At 41.7% G+C, this 18,776-nt stretch overlaps 1 protein-coding gene across 17 annotated transcripts in view; it reads left to right on the top strand.

The window, feature by feature from the left end:
- The first annotated feature begins 2,108 nt into the window (after positions 1 to 2,108).
- Positions 2,109 to 18,776, top strand: part of SLC4A7 (solute carrier family 4 member 7) — a 100,499-nt gene continuing 83,831 nt past the window's right edge. For all 17 annotated transcript variants that reach the window (XR_005626952.1, XR_005626951.1, XR_005626964.1 and 14 more), the window contains exon 1: positions 2,109 to 2,336. Coding sequence is in view for 14 of the 17 variants with exons in the window: in XM_039703811.1 (XP_039559745.1) it covers positions 2,289 to 2,336 (48 nt within the window). In the remaining 3 variants the exon portion in view is untranslated. The remainder of the gene's footprint in view (positions 2,337 to 18,776) is intronic.

Genomic DNA, 18,776 nt, shown 5'->3' on the forward strand with positions numbered 1-18,776 from the left:
GTTCCTGGACAAGGAAAGGACGGAATAGGTCACAGTTATACTGCAGGTGTATCAAGGCCCTTAATATCAAAGTTGTTATTTTTGTGGTGGTTGTGCTTGGTGCTTTATTATCCATTAAAACTCTGGGTCATGATCTTTGATTGAAGACTATGTTAAGACTGCTCCCTATTCAATCAGTTCTGCACAGTTTGTCTTATTTACTTCATCTCCTCAGTACAACTAGGCAGGTGTAGTTTACACTAATGATGCATTTCTGAAAGTGCAGGTTTTAGTGACCTGGTGTATGCCAAATCTTTAATTTAAAACCTCCCTCTGGGTTGTATGGGTCAGGAGCTCTGGCTAGGATTGCAAGGATTGCATCTGTGCCCAGTGCCATCCAGCGGTATGTGCACCTGCTATTCCTCCAGGGCATTTGCTTCTGTTCAGAGAAATGGTGAACTAATTTTGTTTGCAGAGACTGATCTGGCTCTGCCAGCACCTTTCCTGAAAAGCATAGAGAGGGTTACTGGTCAGCAATCCGCTCTTCCTCCCCAGGCTCAGGCAAACATCAGGAGCCTTTTGCTCTGCTGTGGCCAGCCTCCAAAGCAAGCCGGTGTCTGAGGCTGTGCTAAGCCTCCTGCTGGTAGGCAGTGCCAGAGGCCTGCTTTGCCTCCACAGCCAGGTTTATATTTTTGTCCACAGGCTCTGCACAGCCTCCTTTTATAGTGTTCTTAGTTCAGCACGGTATTTGTTGATGCACGCATTCCTTTCATTTGCTGCTTCCAAAACGGCTGATAAGACCAGAAGCTCTTCTGTCTCCATTTGAGAGGGCTTGTTTGAGACCCAGGCCAGCTGAGATCCCCTCGCCTCGCTTTGTCCCGACCGTGCTGTATCTGCCTCAGCCTGCCTGCCTTCGCTTTTACACTGCATCTCCTGCGATCCCTGCCTGATCCTGAAACCTCTGTGCCTCTCATCAAGTCACTGTAGAATTTTTGCTTCTTTCAGAAGTCAAGCTGGGACTGGCCCTGTTGCAGTGAAGTCACTGCTATTTTCTTCCTGACACTTCCCAGCCATTCAGAGTTCCGACACTGTATGAAACAAATGCTAAGCCCAAAGCATCCCCAAAGTGATCCAGGGAACTGGCTGTATTGCACATGATGTAAAGCCCTGCTGGTGCCCATCACCTCCCTGTGTTAATGTCAGAGCTTCACTGACAGCTCAGCCCAGAAGCTGTGGGCAAATAAAGACTGCCGAGTGTCAGGGTGGAGAAAGAGCCGCAGTGTGCAATCCCCCCTAGAGTGTAGTGGGAATAGGTGTAAGGAAGAGCCGCAGGGCAACGTGAGCGTGTAGTCAGGAACAGGAAGCACAAAGGGATGGTTCACCTGCTCTGTGTGGATGTTCAGCCCCATTAGCACAAGGTGTTTCACAACTGAATGAGCCTAAGGACGTTGTAATTTTTAGAGGCAGACAAGGCAAAGTTATCTCTACTAGACAAGTGTTAACAGCTGTTTCTAAAAACTTTCACTGGAGCAAAGCTTTACAGGGGCAGCCAGAAGTACAGCACCTTGATACTGCTCCCTCCCAGCCCCCCAGCCTTTTGAATAAAGGATTGTTGGACTCTTTATGCAAGGGCAAATAACGTTATTTTTGGAAGTGACTGAATTATTTTCATTACTTTTTTTCTAAAAGAAAAAAAAAAAAAAATCAGCCTGAGGCAGACACCTGGCATGGAAAATTTCAGCTTGCGTGGTAAAAGGCTGGCAGAAGTTACCGGGAAGTGCGAAGGGTGTCAGAAAAAAAAAAAAAAAGGAAAAAGAAAGAAAAAAAAAAAATCAGCCTGAGGCAGACACCTGGCATGGAAAATTTCAGCTTGCGTGGTAAAAGGCTGGCAGAAGTTACCGGGAAGTGCGAAGGGTGTCAGGACAAAAAAAAAAGTGTTAAGCAGACGTAGTCACCGGCAGCGCTGGGAGCTCGCTGCCCTCCCTGGCTGCGGGTCCCGCCGGGAGCTGATCCCTTGTGTCCCGCGGCGCTCCCGGCCCGGCAGCGTTGGGAGCCGGGCCCGCCACGCGGCTCCGCGTGGGACCGAGCGCGCCGCCCCCGCCCCCGCGCCGCTCCANCGCCGCCGAGGCGGTCCGGGCTCAGCCCCCGGTGCGGCGGAGCAGTCGCGGCCGCCCCGTCCTGAGGGCACCGGCGCCGCCCGCCTCCGCCAGGCAGCGCAGCCCCCGCGTCCGGTTCCAGCTCGCCGTTCGTCTGCCGCTCCGCGCCCTTTTCTCTCGCTCTGTCTCCCGGGCGATCTCGGCGGGGCCGCGATGGAAGAGGAGCGGGCGGGCGAGCAGATGAGACCGTTGCTCACCACGGTAACGGGGGTGCGGTGCGGTGCGGTGGGGGGCGCACAGCAAGGCCGCACGGGGCAGCGCTGCCCCGCGTCCTGCCCGGGGGTCGTGCCGCTGCCCTCCTGCCGGGGCCCGGCGGGGCTGCTCCCCTGCCGCGGCTCCCCAGCCCCGGGCGGCGGGACCCTCTCCCGGGGGTCCCGGCCGCTCTCGCCCGGTGTCCCCGCGTGCCGGCCGCGTGCGCGCGGCCGTGTCGCCCCCCCAGCCCTGTCGTCCCCGGGGGGCGGCGGCGGGGCCGGAGCCTTTTGTTCGGCCGCGGGCTCCGTGTGCTCGGCGGCCGCGGTTGCCCCGTCCACCCCCCCGTTCCTTTGTGAGAGCCCCGCAGGGCTTGTGCCGGCGGCGGTGGGCGGCGCGGCCGCCCCTGGCCTCGCCTTTCTCCCTGCCCCGCTGGCTGACGAGTTCCTGGGCGAGGGAGAAGTGCGCACACATGGCAAGCGGCGAGCTTCCCCTTGTCCTCGTGTTGCACGGCGCCGGGGTCGGCTCGGGTGGTGGGCACGCTTCCCCGGCGGGCTGCTGGTGCTGGGGAGTGGAAGTGTTGGTGAGGGGGAGACGGGAGAACTGCGGAGCCTGGGTTCATTTCCTTCTCGGGCCGGGTGGCTCAGTGAAGCAGGCATGTGTTGCCTTCCTGTGCTGCTGAAAAATACATGTGGTTCCACGCTTGTAATTTCCCCTCCCTTCAGATGACTCAAGGTCTGGATTTTGTTAATGAGCCTCTGAGCTCTTACTCTGATGTTCTCCTTCAGGGCCTTTTCCAAAAAGGTGTCGCACAGGGATTTGTCTTCAGTGCCTGAAGAGGAGGGATGTGTAGTTTGTAACACAAAGAATGCTGTGATGGACAGAGAAATAACACTGAAAACACATGAGTTTTCATAATCTTTCCGTTACTCTTCAAGGAGAGACTTGAGTCACATTTGATAAAATTGGCAGTCTAATGAAGTGCTCGCTTCCTGTGACATCAGTATGTTCAGTGTGTTTTTCCTTTGTTATAACAGGAGCGTTGATAACGTAGTGGTTCAAAGGGCCATGAATTTTGCATGTGTAACAATATTTGTATGTTGGCTTCAGAAATTAATGCTTCTGCTCACATTGAAAGGTTTTGCAGATGTGTTCTAGACCATTTCTCCATCTTGTCACTGCTGCAGAAAAGGCATATTCCCAATTCATGTTAACTTCTTCGAGATAGATGCTGTGTAAGAGCATTAATAGGTTTAATTCATACTAAAACTACCTTTCCCCTCTATATGAGGTATGTCTTCTTAACTGGCAGGAGAATACTTCCTATATATAGCAAAGAGATCCTAAACTGTGTGGAAGGAGTTGGAAAACTTTGAGCTTCAAGTGTGGGGTTGCAGTTGAAGATAATAATGGTTACCATCTCAGGTGAATCCAAATGAAAAGAGTATTGCAGATGTCATGAAAGACAGTGTGCCCTGAGCACATTTGTCGGGTCTGGCAGCAGTCATTTAGGTTCTGTTGTAACAGAAGTTAATTGTTTTGGGATGAACTCCTCCTGTATTATTGCATTTTTGATGGAGCTGTTTTGAACAGAGGTGCTCAGTGGAGTGGTCCAGATTGGTTTCCTTGCAATGGCAATACCTGACCTTGGTGCCAGAGTGTATTTGGGAGGTAATTCCAGCTGAGTTGAAATGGTTAGAAAAGTGAGAGGGCAGAACAGTTGATAGGAACTGGAAAAAAGGAATTTCTGGAGAAAACACATTAATTAAATGGCTTACAGAAAGACAGGACATACTGATCTTTGGGCAGTTGCATAGTATGGCAGTATTGGATTTGTTGTGGGTTTCATATGCAAGCGGTGTAATTTTATACACTACAGAGCTACTTAATCCCAAAGATGAGTATTTTTGACTATAGAGCTTGACATAATCTTTCTAATCCTGTGTTTCTTGACAGTACAGGCTACCTTTCTGCTTTCAGAGAAACTGCTGGAACTGCTTATATGTGCATAACTTCCAGAAATAAACATCTCAATGAGATGGAAGGGCTTTGTAAAAAAGTGTAGATCAAATTTGAGAGCTTCATTGCTGTGGTCTGAAAGTACAGAAGTGTAATCAAACAGGGGAGTCCCTAAAATTCCTTTTCTTCCTTCCTCCTGTGCTGTTTCTGTGTTCATAGAATATTAGCTATGTAATGAATTAAGATCTAGTGGCTCTCTTGTGGAGGAGCACTTCTATCAGTCACATGCTGCCCCCTCCCCCTCACATTTAGTTAATGAAAAATACAAAAAAATTCCTTTAAATTTGTTGCTTGTTTTATACTTTAGGTCCAATTTTACAGAGGAGAATGAATAAATGTTTAGAACTTTGGTGTTTTGAAGAACCTGATTGGTAGCAATATGTACTTGAAAGTTGGAAGGGCGAGGTGCAACAAATGCCTGGTAGTTATTGCAACCAGAGAGCATCTGCTGATCAGAGCATCTGGTATGACTAGGAAATACAATAGGAAAAAGGTACATAACTGCATAAATCCATGGTTCCTTCATACCTGACATACTGTTAGATGTTCTGCCCCCCATCTTAGAAAAGATGGATTATTATTGGAAAATGTTCACCAAATAACAAGAGGATATGAGTTTAGTTCAAAGATCATAAAGGATTCAACAGTCTAGGGCTTGTCAGCCTAGCATCACTATTCTAGTAGAGATGATGGAACAGTGATATGGTAAGACTATAAAACTCCTGTGGATAAAGGAGATGAACATGGAAGAGGAGGCACACAGTGAAATCAGACTTAGGTGCTCTGTTCAAAACAAACAAAAGAAACTCGGTGTAGGGATTCACAGGTAGATTTGCTGTACAATGTATACAGTGTGAACTTAAGGGGAGTTTGGACAAACATTGGAAGACGGATACATTGAGGTTAGCAAATGGATGAGCAACAGCCCCAGGAAATCTGATTTGAAAACAGCTGGAGGTTGTGAGTGTAAGGAGGAGGAGTTGTATGCTTGTCTTGTTTTTCCTCTTCCCTCAACAGCTACTTATGGTAATTCTTGTTGGGTTTTTCAAAACAGGGGTGGGACGTGGTAGTTTGTTTTCTATACAGTGGTGAGTTTGACAGTTACAGTTATGATATTAAAGATGCTTGATACTACACATGAGTGATCCTAGCTCTAGCTTTTGTCATTATGGTGTTCATTACTGTAACTGGTGGGCTTCTTTGCAGCAGCTGTAAGTAGCATTTAAAGGAATGTGTAGTGCAGTTCTGTTTCTAGATGTTTTGCAGGTAATATTTTCAAAATACTTTGTTTTCTTAAAGTAGATGGAAACTTTTTTCTGTTAGTTTTGATACTACTTCATGTGTATGAAGATATTCACAAGATTGTAGACCATGCAGTATAGTTAAGTAATGGGTTTGTTTGTGTCTTCTTTCACTGAAACACATCTGTTTTTATCATTAATTCCACTGTAGATGATGATAGAACTGAAAGTGGCTCTGTTGGAGAAGGGCATGTTTCCAGGGATCTCCTTCTGGCTTTCCTAATCAAGCCAGTGAAGTACTGTGGTCTGCCTTATCTCACTGAAGAGGGCATTAGTGTCACAGTGCTTTTTCTGAAGTGGCTATGTGGTTGGGTACAGCTTTTTAAATTTTTTTTAACAGATGTGCTTGCACATTATCAGGTGGGTTGCAGTCACTGTCCTCTGCTGTCATCTTATTCAACATGGGGCTTCTGTGATGTGAAGTCCAACGACAGGTCTCTGCATACAAATTTTTTTTCCTGCTAACACAGTGAGCTCAGACTGGTGCTTTGCCTTTATGGCTGGACAAGGGTAACTGAGGGTATGTTTGTACTGCATAATTGAGGGCTGTGCAGGAAACTCTCCTCCCCCACAAGTTTGTGGCATCTGGCTGAACAAATGCTCTGCACAAGTTCAAGCAGTACAGTTATAGCTGTGTGGCAGTGCCCTAGCTAAAGAGCCCTGATCAGAGAGAATTGAACTGACTTGCCAGCCTTGCAGACTTGAAGCCGTGACTTTGGAGAGACAGGCTGCTTTTCTCTCTTGTACTGTTTGGGTACGGTGTGTACCTCGTGTGGCTTGGACTGTGCTGTGGCCCTCTGTAAGCTTTTAAGTGTATGTCTGGCAGTCCTTCAGAGTTCTTGAAAAGTTACCATGGCTGTCAAAAACTTGTTGTGTTATTTGAGTACTTTCATTATGCTTCATTGTAGTAGTTCTATTTTCTGTCCAGAATAAGCTGGGGGTGCACCAAGAGTAGTTGTTGGTTTGTATCCATGTCATTTATCTGCCTCTGCAGGTGACTTTTGACATGTTACCAAATACATTGTGTTTGAATATTGATGCCCATTACACAAAGGTATCTGCTGCACAGGACCTTGAAGCAGTAGTAATACTTAGTAAACAGAACTGCTCTATAACTATTGTTAGATAAAAAAACCCCATAACTATTGTTAGATAAAAAACCCCCAGAGTATAAATATACTTTGAGTATACTCAAACTCAGCTAGAGAAGGTCTCCAATGAATATTGTCATGATTTTGGTATAGCACATTCTGGAATGATAAAGTTTAGGAACACATCAGATTTTTTTTTTTTTTTGCTAAAATGAAGATAGATGTCCAGCTAATGTTTTGGAATAGTGCTATGAATACTGAAATTCAACTGACTGTTTTGTAAGGAAGGACACAGAGATGAGCAGCAACTATTACTTAGCTGTGTAGATCAGAAAATGTCTGAATGGTAAAATGAGAATTTTGATTATTTTACAGACCATCTTGCAATATTCCTAAATCTTTGCATTTCTAAATTAATATTTGCAAAATTACCAGTAGATGAAAGTATTAAATTATTTTAAAAAAAGACCAATATGTGTTTGAAATGGCCCAAATCTCAAATCTACCTTGCTGGCATATCTCAACAGCTATTAGAAGAGATTATCTAAGAGTCTCGTGTTTGGGTATGGCACCTCAGAGTTCCTTGTTTCACTGGGAATTAAATTCTCTACACTAGAGTGTCATAACTTATGAAATGTACATTTTAACCAGTAGGTGGAGCCATTTCAGTTATGTATCAGCCTATTTACCTAAGTTGGGAAAACTTTGTTTCGTAAAGTGTTTTCAGTAATTTTGTCTTTAGAGGATGGCTTACAATTTTTTATTCATTTCTTTACCTACAGAGAAGATGAAATGTATTATTCTTCCAGGAACAGTGCCAGGACTGTACAGCAGGAAGGCTATTCCATTCTCATAAATGAGGAGAAAAAAGTGAATTCTTGTTCTTTGTGGGAATTACAGTTGTCTCTGTAAATTGTCCAGCATCACATGAGTAGAGCTGTGTAGTTTGTACATCTTGTGTTGCCTAAAGTGGCTTTTTGGAGTATTGATCCATAGTATTGTTAGATATCTGACAGTCTGGATGCTCCTGTGACTTCTGCCCAGGAAAGGCTGCTAGCTCTTAAGTTTTTTGAGCTTTTTGAGCTTTTGTTTTTCTGTCTCCATTCCCTTAAACTAAAATGACTCAAATCCATGTAATGAAATGGTTGTCCTGTTTGGATATACTGGCGTCAGTTGTCTTGTTTCAGCAATGCTGGAGTGCTTCATAACCTTGACATACCCCGGCTTATTAATTCTAGCAAGTCCCATTTTAGCAGAAGCATTCCCAGTGCTGCACTCATTGTATTATCTTATATCTTACTTCAGAAGATGCAAGTTCCTCTTTTCTAGAAGTTTGTTCTGAGTTTGACTCTGCCCCTGCATTATATCCTTGGTAATGTACCACCCAGACCTTCACTTCCCCCCTCTCTTCTGCTTTGAAGATGAGTTTAGATTAACATGTTGCCAGCTTGAAGAGTAGAACCTTATTCAAGTCTTCATTTGAACTATCACTACATGATACGTTGTGTGTGAGGTATAGGTGAGTCATCTTCTTTCCCAGAATCCTACTGTGAGAGATTTTGAGATTTCTTGTGGCTCAGCGTTTTTGTAGTTGTTGGTTGGTTGGATTTTTTTCTTATTCAAACTAATTGGAAGTTTAAATTTTCTACATTTTTTACAGAATGAGTACTGCTATTTTTCATATGATGTAGTTGTGCTGTAAGGCATCTAGACTTACATTCTTGGCAGTAGTGCTAAGATAGTATCCTGAAATACCAGAACAATTTTAAACTTGAACACAGGCTTGAAGGTTTTTTTAAACTTAAGTAGATGCTTCTGGATTGGGCACCTGTTGTCAAACTGTTGCTCCAGTTTAACAGAATGTCTGCAGTCTGCCTCAAACAAACTGGAGCTTCCTGTGAATGAGGCATGTGGGTGGAAACTGTGGAGAGGAAGTGGGAATTACAGAAAAGCATCCCCTGTATGTTGGGATTGTGCTGTTTGACCTACTCTGCCCTCTGCTACTGTTGCTTTTACAGTGCAGCTATAGTTCTGAGGGTCTGGTAGCTGGGATCTGCTTGCAGGTGGGGTGAACTGAGGACTTGTATGAAAACCTGTCTGTTTTTTTCAGTTATTATGTTTTTAACACAGGGGCGTGTATTTAGAGTGTGTATGTGGAAATACTATCTAAAGAGCTGTGCTTCCCTAAAATGTAACATGAAGATTTCTTTTTTCCCTTACTCATTTTTACACTAGGCTGATTCCTTTTCATTTTCCATGACTAATGTCTACTAAATATATGCTGGCTATTTCTTGACTGGGATCTATTTTGAGATGAAGAAAAAGGCAGCTAAGTTATTGTGAATACCTAGGTTATGGCAGGGGTAGTGATGCCAGTAATTCCTTACTAGAAAAAGGTAAGAATTTGCTTCCACAAAAAATGCTGCCTCTGAACACTGTGAACACACTGATTGTTTCACTAGCATATTATAATCAGAAGACTAGAGAATCTCTAATCAACCTGCTTTGCATGTGTTGTCTTTGTTACAAAGAAGAGAAAGAAGTTAAAGGAAATCTGTTCACAGAGCTGTTGTAATAGAGTCTTGTTTGGTGTCCATTTCTCAACTGTGACTGCTTCTCAGTGCAAAAATGGTGTTGCTATGTCAAGAGTTTCAGGCTGCTGTGTCCTGGATCTCAAAAATCATGCTAAGTGGAAGCATGTGTGATTTCTTTCTCTTAAATAGGGTTATGAGTAAGCTAATACAGCTAATAAATCACATTTATTGCTAATTGATCAGATTTCCAGTTTGCATCTAGAAGCCCTAATTCATCAGATTTTCTCTTTTTTAAGTAAAGGATGGCTAGCAGATGCTGGTGTGAATAACACCTTGTTGTACAAAGATTTATTTTCTGTTTCTGCTGTATAACTTCACTTCTGGATGAAAAAATTAGAAATGTGTTTTTTCCCTTTCGTAGTGCCCTTCGCCTCCATTATTACTTTCAACCACTGCAGAGCTCTGGTTTATCTAACTCTACCCCTGCACAGTTAGATCATGTCTGTGTATTCCTCCCACTCCTGCTTCCACCTTTCATTTATTCTGTTTTGCATTTGAGCTCAGCCACAAGTTCCCTTTTCTTTCACACTCGTCCTTTGTCAGGCCTGCTTGAATTCCTGCTTGTTGTGCTTTGAGGATGTTGTCCTTAAAGGTCAGCCAGTGCTCAGGCTTTGCCTTCACCCTCCATTGTGGTCTTCTGGGACATTCTACAAGCAGATCCCTGGACAAGGTGAAATCTGCTCTCCTAAAGTGCCATGTTGTAACTATGTACTGGGTTGTCCACTGTATGCTGTAGTATTTGTCTTCCTCTCCCAGGAATTTAAACTCCATGATTCCATGATTGCTGCAGCCAGGGCTGCTCTTGGCTTTCACATCTCCGTGTGCTTCTTCCTTGTTTGTGAGCAACAGGTCCAGCAGAGCATATTCAGTAGTTGGGTCATTGATGACTTGCACCAAGAAGTAATTTTCAACAAATTCAAGAAAATTCCTGGAGTGCTTGTGTGTGCCTATGCTCTACCAGAAGATACTAGTTGTTTTAGGCCCTGGAGTGTCTGCAGTCTTGATGTTTCCTTAAGCTTTCAAGTGAAGGCTTTTGCTATGGCCCCTTCTTAATCAGGTCTGTAGCAGGCACTTAATACAAAGTTGCCCATGCTGGACTGTTCTCTGATCCGTACTGATGGGGTCTTCAATGCCTTGTCCCTCATTCCAAGCAAAGCAAGGTGTGTTGCAGCCATACTTTTGCATAGATTGAAACCCATGTTCCTTACCTTTGCAGGCTGTTTTTCCTAAAGAGTCTCCGACCTTCATTGTAGTACCTCAACCATGTGAGCTGTCCCACCATCCCTCTCTAATTCCCATGAGGTTCTAGCTCTGCAGTGGTGCATGGACTGAATCCTGTTACTTCCCGTGCTGTGTAGAAGCACTTGAGATGGGCTCACAGACAGGCCACTTCCATGAGGGAAGTGTGTGAGCCTCCAGACTTGTGTTCCCACATCTTCACTTCTCCTCAGAGTGACAACCTTCTCCACCATGCCTAGTTTAAAGCCATACTCACAGACTTATTGTGCCTGGTGACAAATACATTCTTGCCACAGAAGAGGTTTCTATAGTCATAGCATAAAAGTTCTCCTAACAGCCATGCACTGACCCTCTGGAAGCGTCTAATCTGCCCTTTTTGGCTTCTCACTGGAGAGACTGAGAAACACTGCATGGGCTTCCTTGCCCACAGTAGTCACTTTTGATTTGCTCAGTAGTTGCATTTTGGAGGTGTCACTGGTGTCCGTATGGATAAGCAGGAAAGTCCAGTAGTTTGAAGGTTGGATGAGCCTGATTTATTCATTGTTTGGCAAACAGCAGACCTCCCAGGACCTCCTCTTATCTTATCTTCCCTGTTGTGCCATATGTTGATCTCCTGCAGCTCTTTCACCTGGCCTGCTGAGCAGCTCAAAGACAGCACACCTCCCATAGGGTGAGGGAGGCCACTGCGATTCACAGCAGTGAGCCAGGGAGGAGCAGCACAGGCTTCCGCAGGCCAGCATCTGGATGGGGACATCCTCCCTGTGCAGTTCTTGGAATTGGGATCTCTGATGTACCTGTTTGGTATCTCTTTGGTGTGTGTGAGACTTTACCTTGTAATTTGAAAGGTATTTTGGGCATTTTGTAACTTTGGCTGTGAGCTGCTGTGCCATGTGTTGCCTGAGCCCTGGCAGATCCATGTGCTGCGCCCAGGTTTATATTGTGAAACCATTACACTACCATCTAGTTCTGTTCACAATATACATTTAAAATACGTGTGTTCATGTGAATGGTTTGCTCTACCTGCAGCTGGTTTCTGATGGGCATGTCATGTCAATATTACTTTAACAACTTCAGTGCTGTAAACTTGTAATGACTGCTATTTCTACAAGGCAAATATTCAGTAACAATAATCATTAAAGTTTTTTTGTTGGCTGGTGCTGTTGCATTGGCTGATGTTGCATAACTTCTTGGCTTCTCAGCTTGGAGGGACCAAGCACAACACATTTTCATATTCATGTTTTGCCAGATCATGTGCCTGTAATAATAGGTATCTGTTTCCCTTACCTGGAAATATTTAACAGCATTTAATGAATACCTCATTATGTAGAGCAGAGACAGTTCTACCATACTGGGGATGCTTCAGTTTTTGAAAAACCTGTTTTTTTTTCCTTTTTGTTTGTAATATCTGTAAACTTAGTTTGTTATAGGTGGAAACACTGTGGTTTCAGTCTATGTTCTAGGAATTTCTTAATTTCTGTCTCTTTTATAGAGGGATTTTAACTGAATAATGCTACTGGTGCTTACAAGGGTGAGTGCAAAAGTAGAGGATCTTCTTTTCTGGTTGCTCACCAGAATGTTTAAAAGAAGGTATGCTGTGGGTTCTCTGACTGAGTTGTGAAGTCAAAGGACTGATTGCAAACTCTTTAGCATACTAAGCAACAAGGTAGGATTATTTAGACTACAGCCAGATTTATTGCTTCTTTGTTTCTATTAAAGAAAAAAAAAAGCTATTGGAAAGATTGTATTTAAACTTATTGCTGTTTTAGGCTACTGATTTTCGGATTTTTTTTTCCTTTGGCTTGTACAGCACTATTGTGAAGATATACTATTATGTAAGCTCATGCATTTCTTTAACATGTCAAACATATTTCCAAACAGACTTTGTGTACGAAAAAGGAAATGAGAAACTTCTTACTGAATAGCCACAGTTGGTGTTCCTGTTAGTGGTAAATTCTTCTTTTTTCTTTGTCAAATGGCTACACCCTACCAGCCATGAATTTTAAAACTGTTTATATAAAAACAAACAGATAGCATCTGATGATTGTTATGACTCATTTAAGGAAGTGATAAAACCCAAGAGTAGCAGGGATCCTTTCCTTTTTCAGCTTGTTTTTTTTTTTATTAACTTTGCTGTGCTTGTGTGCGATTGAGAGATATCAAAATGGAAATTATTAAAGCAGATACTTATAATTAATATTTTAATTTGAATTGCAGATACATAATGATTCTACTTATAAATTAAGTTTACAAAACCAGCTTTAATTTTAGATTGTAGTTACAAGCACTTTGATTAAAGCTATTGTAACTGATTTTTGTGCAAATCCTTGAGTTTTTCAAATTGCTGATATATGTCAGAAAAAAACAACTTTTTTTTTTCTTGTTGGCATCATCCATTACCTGCCTTAACTGCTGTTGGTGTATGAAATGCTTGCAATTGCTTTGCATGTTTTAGAAACATAACCAGAGGGCTTTTTTCAGCATATTGTGCAGTGTATTTTGCTAGATCAACTTTGACTGCTTTTGCTGAAATATGTAAATGTACATGGTTCTGTGTGTTGTAAGAATAAACATTTTTGGGCCTTGTTTTTATACACAGATGCTTTAGGTAGAGCTTTAGCTGAAGAAAATAAGTTTATTGAGAAGTTGAGAGTATTTTTCCTGAAAGTCAATTGAATGAAGATTTACTTTTAACTTAAATAAAATTATATATTTGAGACTTTACAGCAGGACACACACAAAAAGGTTAAAAAACCTTATCACTAGGCTAGAGAAAAAATAAATAGGGGAAGGATGCTAACTTTTTAAATGAAACAGCTGTCCACCAAATTATTTTGACATGATAGGAAACCTTATTTGTCAAACAATGTTTTGTTTGATGCGATTAAATGTAGTAAATTAGTCCATTTATGGACACAAATAAATTCCAATTCTTTATACCTTTTGCATAGTGCAGGCTTGGTAGGTAGCCTGTTTGCTTGTAGTTTAGGAAGAAGCCAAATTCTCTTGAGTGAAGCCAAATAATGTTAGTGTGAGGCTTTAATTCTTGGGCATGAGTAAGTTGCCTTTGCTAGTCTTGCATAGTGCAGATTGGCTTGGTAGGTAGCCTGTGTGCTTGTAGTTGAGGAAGAAGCCAAATTCTGTTGAGAGAAGCCAAATAATGTTAGTGTGAGGCTTTAATTCTTGAGCATGAGTAAGTTGCCTTTGCTATAAAGATCTAAATGAAGGGCAAAATATAAATAGGAATCTGAAGAAATTTGATATGCTCAAGGTCAAAGAATATACCTACTACTTGTATTCTGTGCTTTGCATTGACAGAAGGTTTTGAAAAGCCAGGCAAACAAGAAAGTTCAGTGTGCTTTTCTCATCAGTGAAGGGGACCACTTAAAGTAAGTAGTTTGGTATATGTGATTTTAGCTAGTCCTAATACAGAAATAACTTCAAATACGCTACTTTATTAAATAGGATAATGGATTTCTCCCTGTCACATTCAGTGATTTGGTGTATGACTGGATATTTTCTGTATTTGCATTTATGGTAGCCCAGGCTGATGATTATAAACTTCCGGATCCTGGAGGCAATGTAAAATTGAGCATTTGCATGTGAAAACAGTAGTCCTCAAACCAGGTCTTCTTCCCAGTCCACATATATTAACTCTATAGCTGGGTTTCTCTGGGGGAGGGGTGGAAGAATAGGTCTCACTTTGAAAACTGTTTGGGGTTTATGTATTAACAAATAATTAACTTCAGCTTTCTGAAAAAAGGCATATTTTGTCTTTGGCTGTTGTTGGAAGAAATGTGTAATGCCTGATGACCATTGCTTAAATAATAACTTTTCAAACAGCTAAAGCTGTAGTCTTGTTTCCCTAAGAGATTGCTGCAGAATACTCTTGAGTTGAAATTGCTGCTGGTGCATATTCTGAGTAATGTTACAAGTGTCCACTTCCAGGTGCTGGGGGAGGTTGTAGCCAGAAGACAAATTTGGTGGCACTGAGAGCACCAGGGACGCAGGAAAATGTGTATCTGTTTTCAGAAATGGCTTCTAGAGAATGGTGGCAGTATTTCCAAACAGAGGTTTAAGTTTGTTTTAGAGTCTGCAGAGGTGGCAAGGGCTGGGGATAGGCATGGGCAGTGGCAGTGCAGGTGTCAGGTGCTGTGAAAGCTGTTGAGAGCCCAAGGGGGCTGTGGCTGTGGAGCTGAGTACTTCTGGAAGTGACAGAAAGGGAACCTGTATTTGTATCTAATTTCTAGTGAAGAGTAAAGAAATACTCCCTCCAAGATGGCATATTCGCTTCTGTCTTGTGGCTTGCATTACTGCTGTAGTCAAGCTCAGAGGATCAATTGTAAGGAAGACTGTAAACAGATTTATGTATTATGGCCACTTCATGATATGGAGAACCTGTTTCCAGCTTCGGCTGTACTATGGTATAAAATAGGCTCTTGGGTGAAGATAGAAAAAAAATTTCCTTCCTGTCTTGAGGGTTGCTTAAAAAAATCCAAGTACCATGAATGTATACAATATGCTGTACAATTTAATGAAAGCTGAACAATGGCTTTTTGGTGGTGAACAGATTGATTGTGTGTGTATATATTTATCTTTACAGTGTACTAAATTTAAATGGAAGAAGTTATGTATTGTTAGAGAAAAGAATGGACATGACCTTAATTTGGAGAACTTGTCTCCAGTGTAGAGCTCTACATCAAAATACTTCAGTACAAATCTAACATAACAAATCCTTAATAAACATTTTAAAGTCCAGTGGTATTCCTGGAGCCAAGTATTGTATTGAAAAGAGGAGAAGAATCTGGGAACTGCTTTCAATGTCTTTTTGCTTACATAGGAATCATTAACATAAGGTAATGGTCAATAAAGTGGCTTATTGTGAGAGGTGAAATGGGGCAAAGCAGAATTTGGTGGTGTCCTTCTGTAGGTTTTGTGGTCAAGGTAATTCTTGAGAGTTCCATTGAAAATTAATGTGTAACAGCAAGCAGGAGAGACACATTTTAGCCTTTGAAAAGTCTATAGTTCTCCCTTTCCCCCGTTATTGTGGCTTATTATTTGGTATCCAGTGTTATTTATTGTTAGAGTGAGGTTTGCCTGGCTTCTATCCTTAACCTTATCTGTTTATGATTGGTCAAAGGTTGGTTGGTCTCTATAAACTTGGAGGTTTTTTCCAACTTCATTGATTCTGTATTGACAGACAGCCTTGAAGGAAATGAATTGTCACTGAATGTCCTGTGTGAGCAGTGAGTCTGTGATGTTGAAGGATTCCCACAGGATTTTTTCTGGAAAAAAAATGTGCTTTGTGACTGAAAAATTGATGTGCTTACTCTACATACCTGCAGGATTGACAGTGACTTATACTGCAGCATGAGAGGAGTTTTCTTGGTGGCTGTAGACCAGTGCTGCTCCGTTAAAGTGGGAAGGAGGCATTTGCAACGCAACAGCCTTTCTGTTTCATATACTGCTTCATGTATAACTGGAAACTGACTTCCTTTTAAGTAGTAACATTGCCCTTTCTCGTGTTACTGTGCTACTATCTCTCAACTTTGGCATGAGTTGCTAAGCTCCAAGTGAAGTATGTTCTAGGCAGAGACCCACAGCAACTTTCCAGTGTATTAATTCTAGGCAGATAGTAATAAAGCTGAAATGTAAATGTGCCCTGTATGTGATTACATTATTTTGTTGGTTTTCCCTGCCATGTGCTGTTCATATTACTGAAGAAAGTGTTTCTAAACCCCCTAGGCTCTGAGAAGGCAGCTTTGTTAGAAGTACCCGAAATTGAAGAACCTATAAATATAACCCTGTTTCTCTATAGTGATCATGCTCTGGGACAGGCATGAGCAGTGATCTCCTAATTTTACACATCTGGTGGGGACAAAAAGTTTCAAAACAAATTACATGCTTTATTTTCTATATGACAAAAAGGTCAGTAATCCTATATCAGTCCAAATCACAGACAATCCAAACCTGAAAATTGTTGGTTACAAATGAAGCAAAAACACTCTAATTGAGCCCATGTAAAAGAAGGAGAGCTCTTGGTGCAGTTGATGGGTGATTAGAAATCTGATCTTTGTTAAGTGAACTCTACTAATTATGGAAGTTAATGTGTTCAACTTACTTGTAGCAGTTAGTTTGACAGAAGTCTTATTAATGAGAACAGTGGTTTGTATCAAAGTTGTTCAAAGTCGAGATGTAATGAAGCAGCTGGAGTTACCTGGTTTAAACTGGATAATTGGATGTGGTCCTGTTATGGTGTTCTGTGACCCTCACTGAGAGCAATCATCTTTTGATCCTACAAAATGCTATAGCTTACACCTACAGCACTACAGAGAAGCTGAGGATTGAGCAATTTGTTTTCCTTGGCAGCTGAGGGCTATGTGAGGTTTCTGGTTTTAAATACTTTGACTTTTTTTGTGCATCTCTGTTACTGTAATAGAGAATGCCTGTAATTCAAGGCCTGCTCACTTTGCAAAGAGGTGGTGCCTGATTGTCAAGACAGTGTAGTGTGGATGAGTTACATCCATGCCTTCTTGGATCATGTATTACTAATACCCTTTTGTCAGTGGCTCCTTCAGTGGATTCCTAATTTACAAAAGTTAAAATTTTCCTGTGTGGTTTCATAAACTTCCCATAAAAACAACTTAAACTGAGGATTTTTTGTGGCTTTATTGCTGTTCATAAAATCTTGGTGAAGAGGTTAGTGTTAGAAAGATTGTGTTTCAGTTGATACTTCAAAATTAATACAAAATATTCAGGATGTTCCACTTCAATAGTGTAAGCACTGATGTCTCTCCTTTAGAATAATAGAAATCATAGACTCATTTAGGTTGGAAAATACCTTTAAGGTCTTCGAGTCCAACTGCAAGTGTTTGTGCTTCATTAATATGCATTAGCAGTTCTATTGGTAACATTAGAAAAGAATTCAGTCAAGTTAGTCTGTAACACCTGGAAAATACGTGAATGGTTAACTGAAGGAATATGGGAGTTTTTGGAAAAGCTTAGTTATGGAATGTAATATTGCTTTAAAGTATCAATAAGTGCATATAGGTAAAAAAATATTATTTAAAAAAAAAGAATTTTAGGAAATTCTTAGTGAATGCTCTTCTATCACCCTTTTCTTCCATCTTCCTTATAAAGTGTTAGCCTGTGAATGTGGCTGAAGACATCTCTCAAAACTGCATGCCTATCTCTGTCTCCTAATGCTTCTAAAAGGACTTTTAGAAATGTGGGGTTATCTTGTCATCTTGCATATTCAAAATAGCAGTAGAAGTGAAACCTGCTGACACAGTGGTTCCAAAAGTCTGAAATGTAGTGTAGTTCCCTGTTGTGCAGTGTGCCCAGGGTGCTTCTGTTTAGGAGAACAGGCATGTTTATGAATGTGTGTAAGTTGCAAATTACATTTTAGCATGTGTTACCGAAAATCCAAAAGTTGCATCCATTATGGAATGAGTCAAAAGTAGAAACAAGCTTCAAATGTAGAGCAAACTTCTTCAGGCTGCTTTATTTCATTTCCTAAACAGTAAGGGTAAAGAAGCATTGCAGCCTTTTCAACTACTTTTTGTTTAACATAATTTTCTTGGTATTTGAGTATGGAGCTTCATAATTTTCTTCAATAAAAAAGACTGGAAGAACTGCAAGAATGGAGAGAATGAAGGATGGTCTCTGTACTGCTGTACAATAGCTTCCTGTCTGAGGCTGTCAGAATGCCATGGTTTTTTCCCAATGTATGACTACATTTCAAATGTTTAAGCATTATGACGTCAGTTGTCTGCAAAAGATTCTCTTCCCTTGTATCTAAGTCACTTGTTCATGAATGAAAATTTGGAGTCAGCGTCAGGAGCAGAGTCTGCAAGAGATTTATGAAGTGGACTGCTTTCAGGTTCCCCCTAGTGTCCTGGTATGGATGTTGTAATTCTAAAGTGAACTACAGTTCAGTTTTTCTTTAGTGCAAGAGCTTCCTTTTGGCACAGTTGTTCTGTTCCAGTGAGAAAAGGGCATCTTACACTTTCTTTGAGTTCCTGTCAATGCACAGGGCCCTCAGACAGCATCAAAAGCTTTTAATGGACAGTTGGCCTGGTTAGAAGTATTTTAAAATAGCAATTTATTTGTCTCATTGTGCTTGAGTATTCTCCTTTATATGCTTAAAAAAACCACCAAAACCCCACAAAACAATGCTTTTGCTAGTGTTGATTTTGATAACCAATGATG

The sequence above is a fragment of the Passer montanus genome, unplaced genomic scaffold (genome assembly GCF_014805655.1).
Source record: "Passer montanus isolate IOZ18808 unplaced genomic scaffold, ASM1480565v1 scaffold10, whole genome shotgun sequence".
In the NCBI taxonomy this organism is placed as follows: Eukaryota; Metazoa; Chordata; class Aves; order Passeriformes; family Passeridae; genus Passer; species Passer montanus.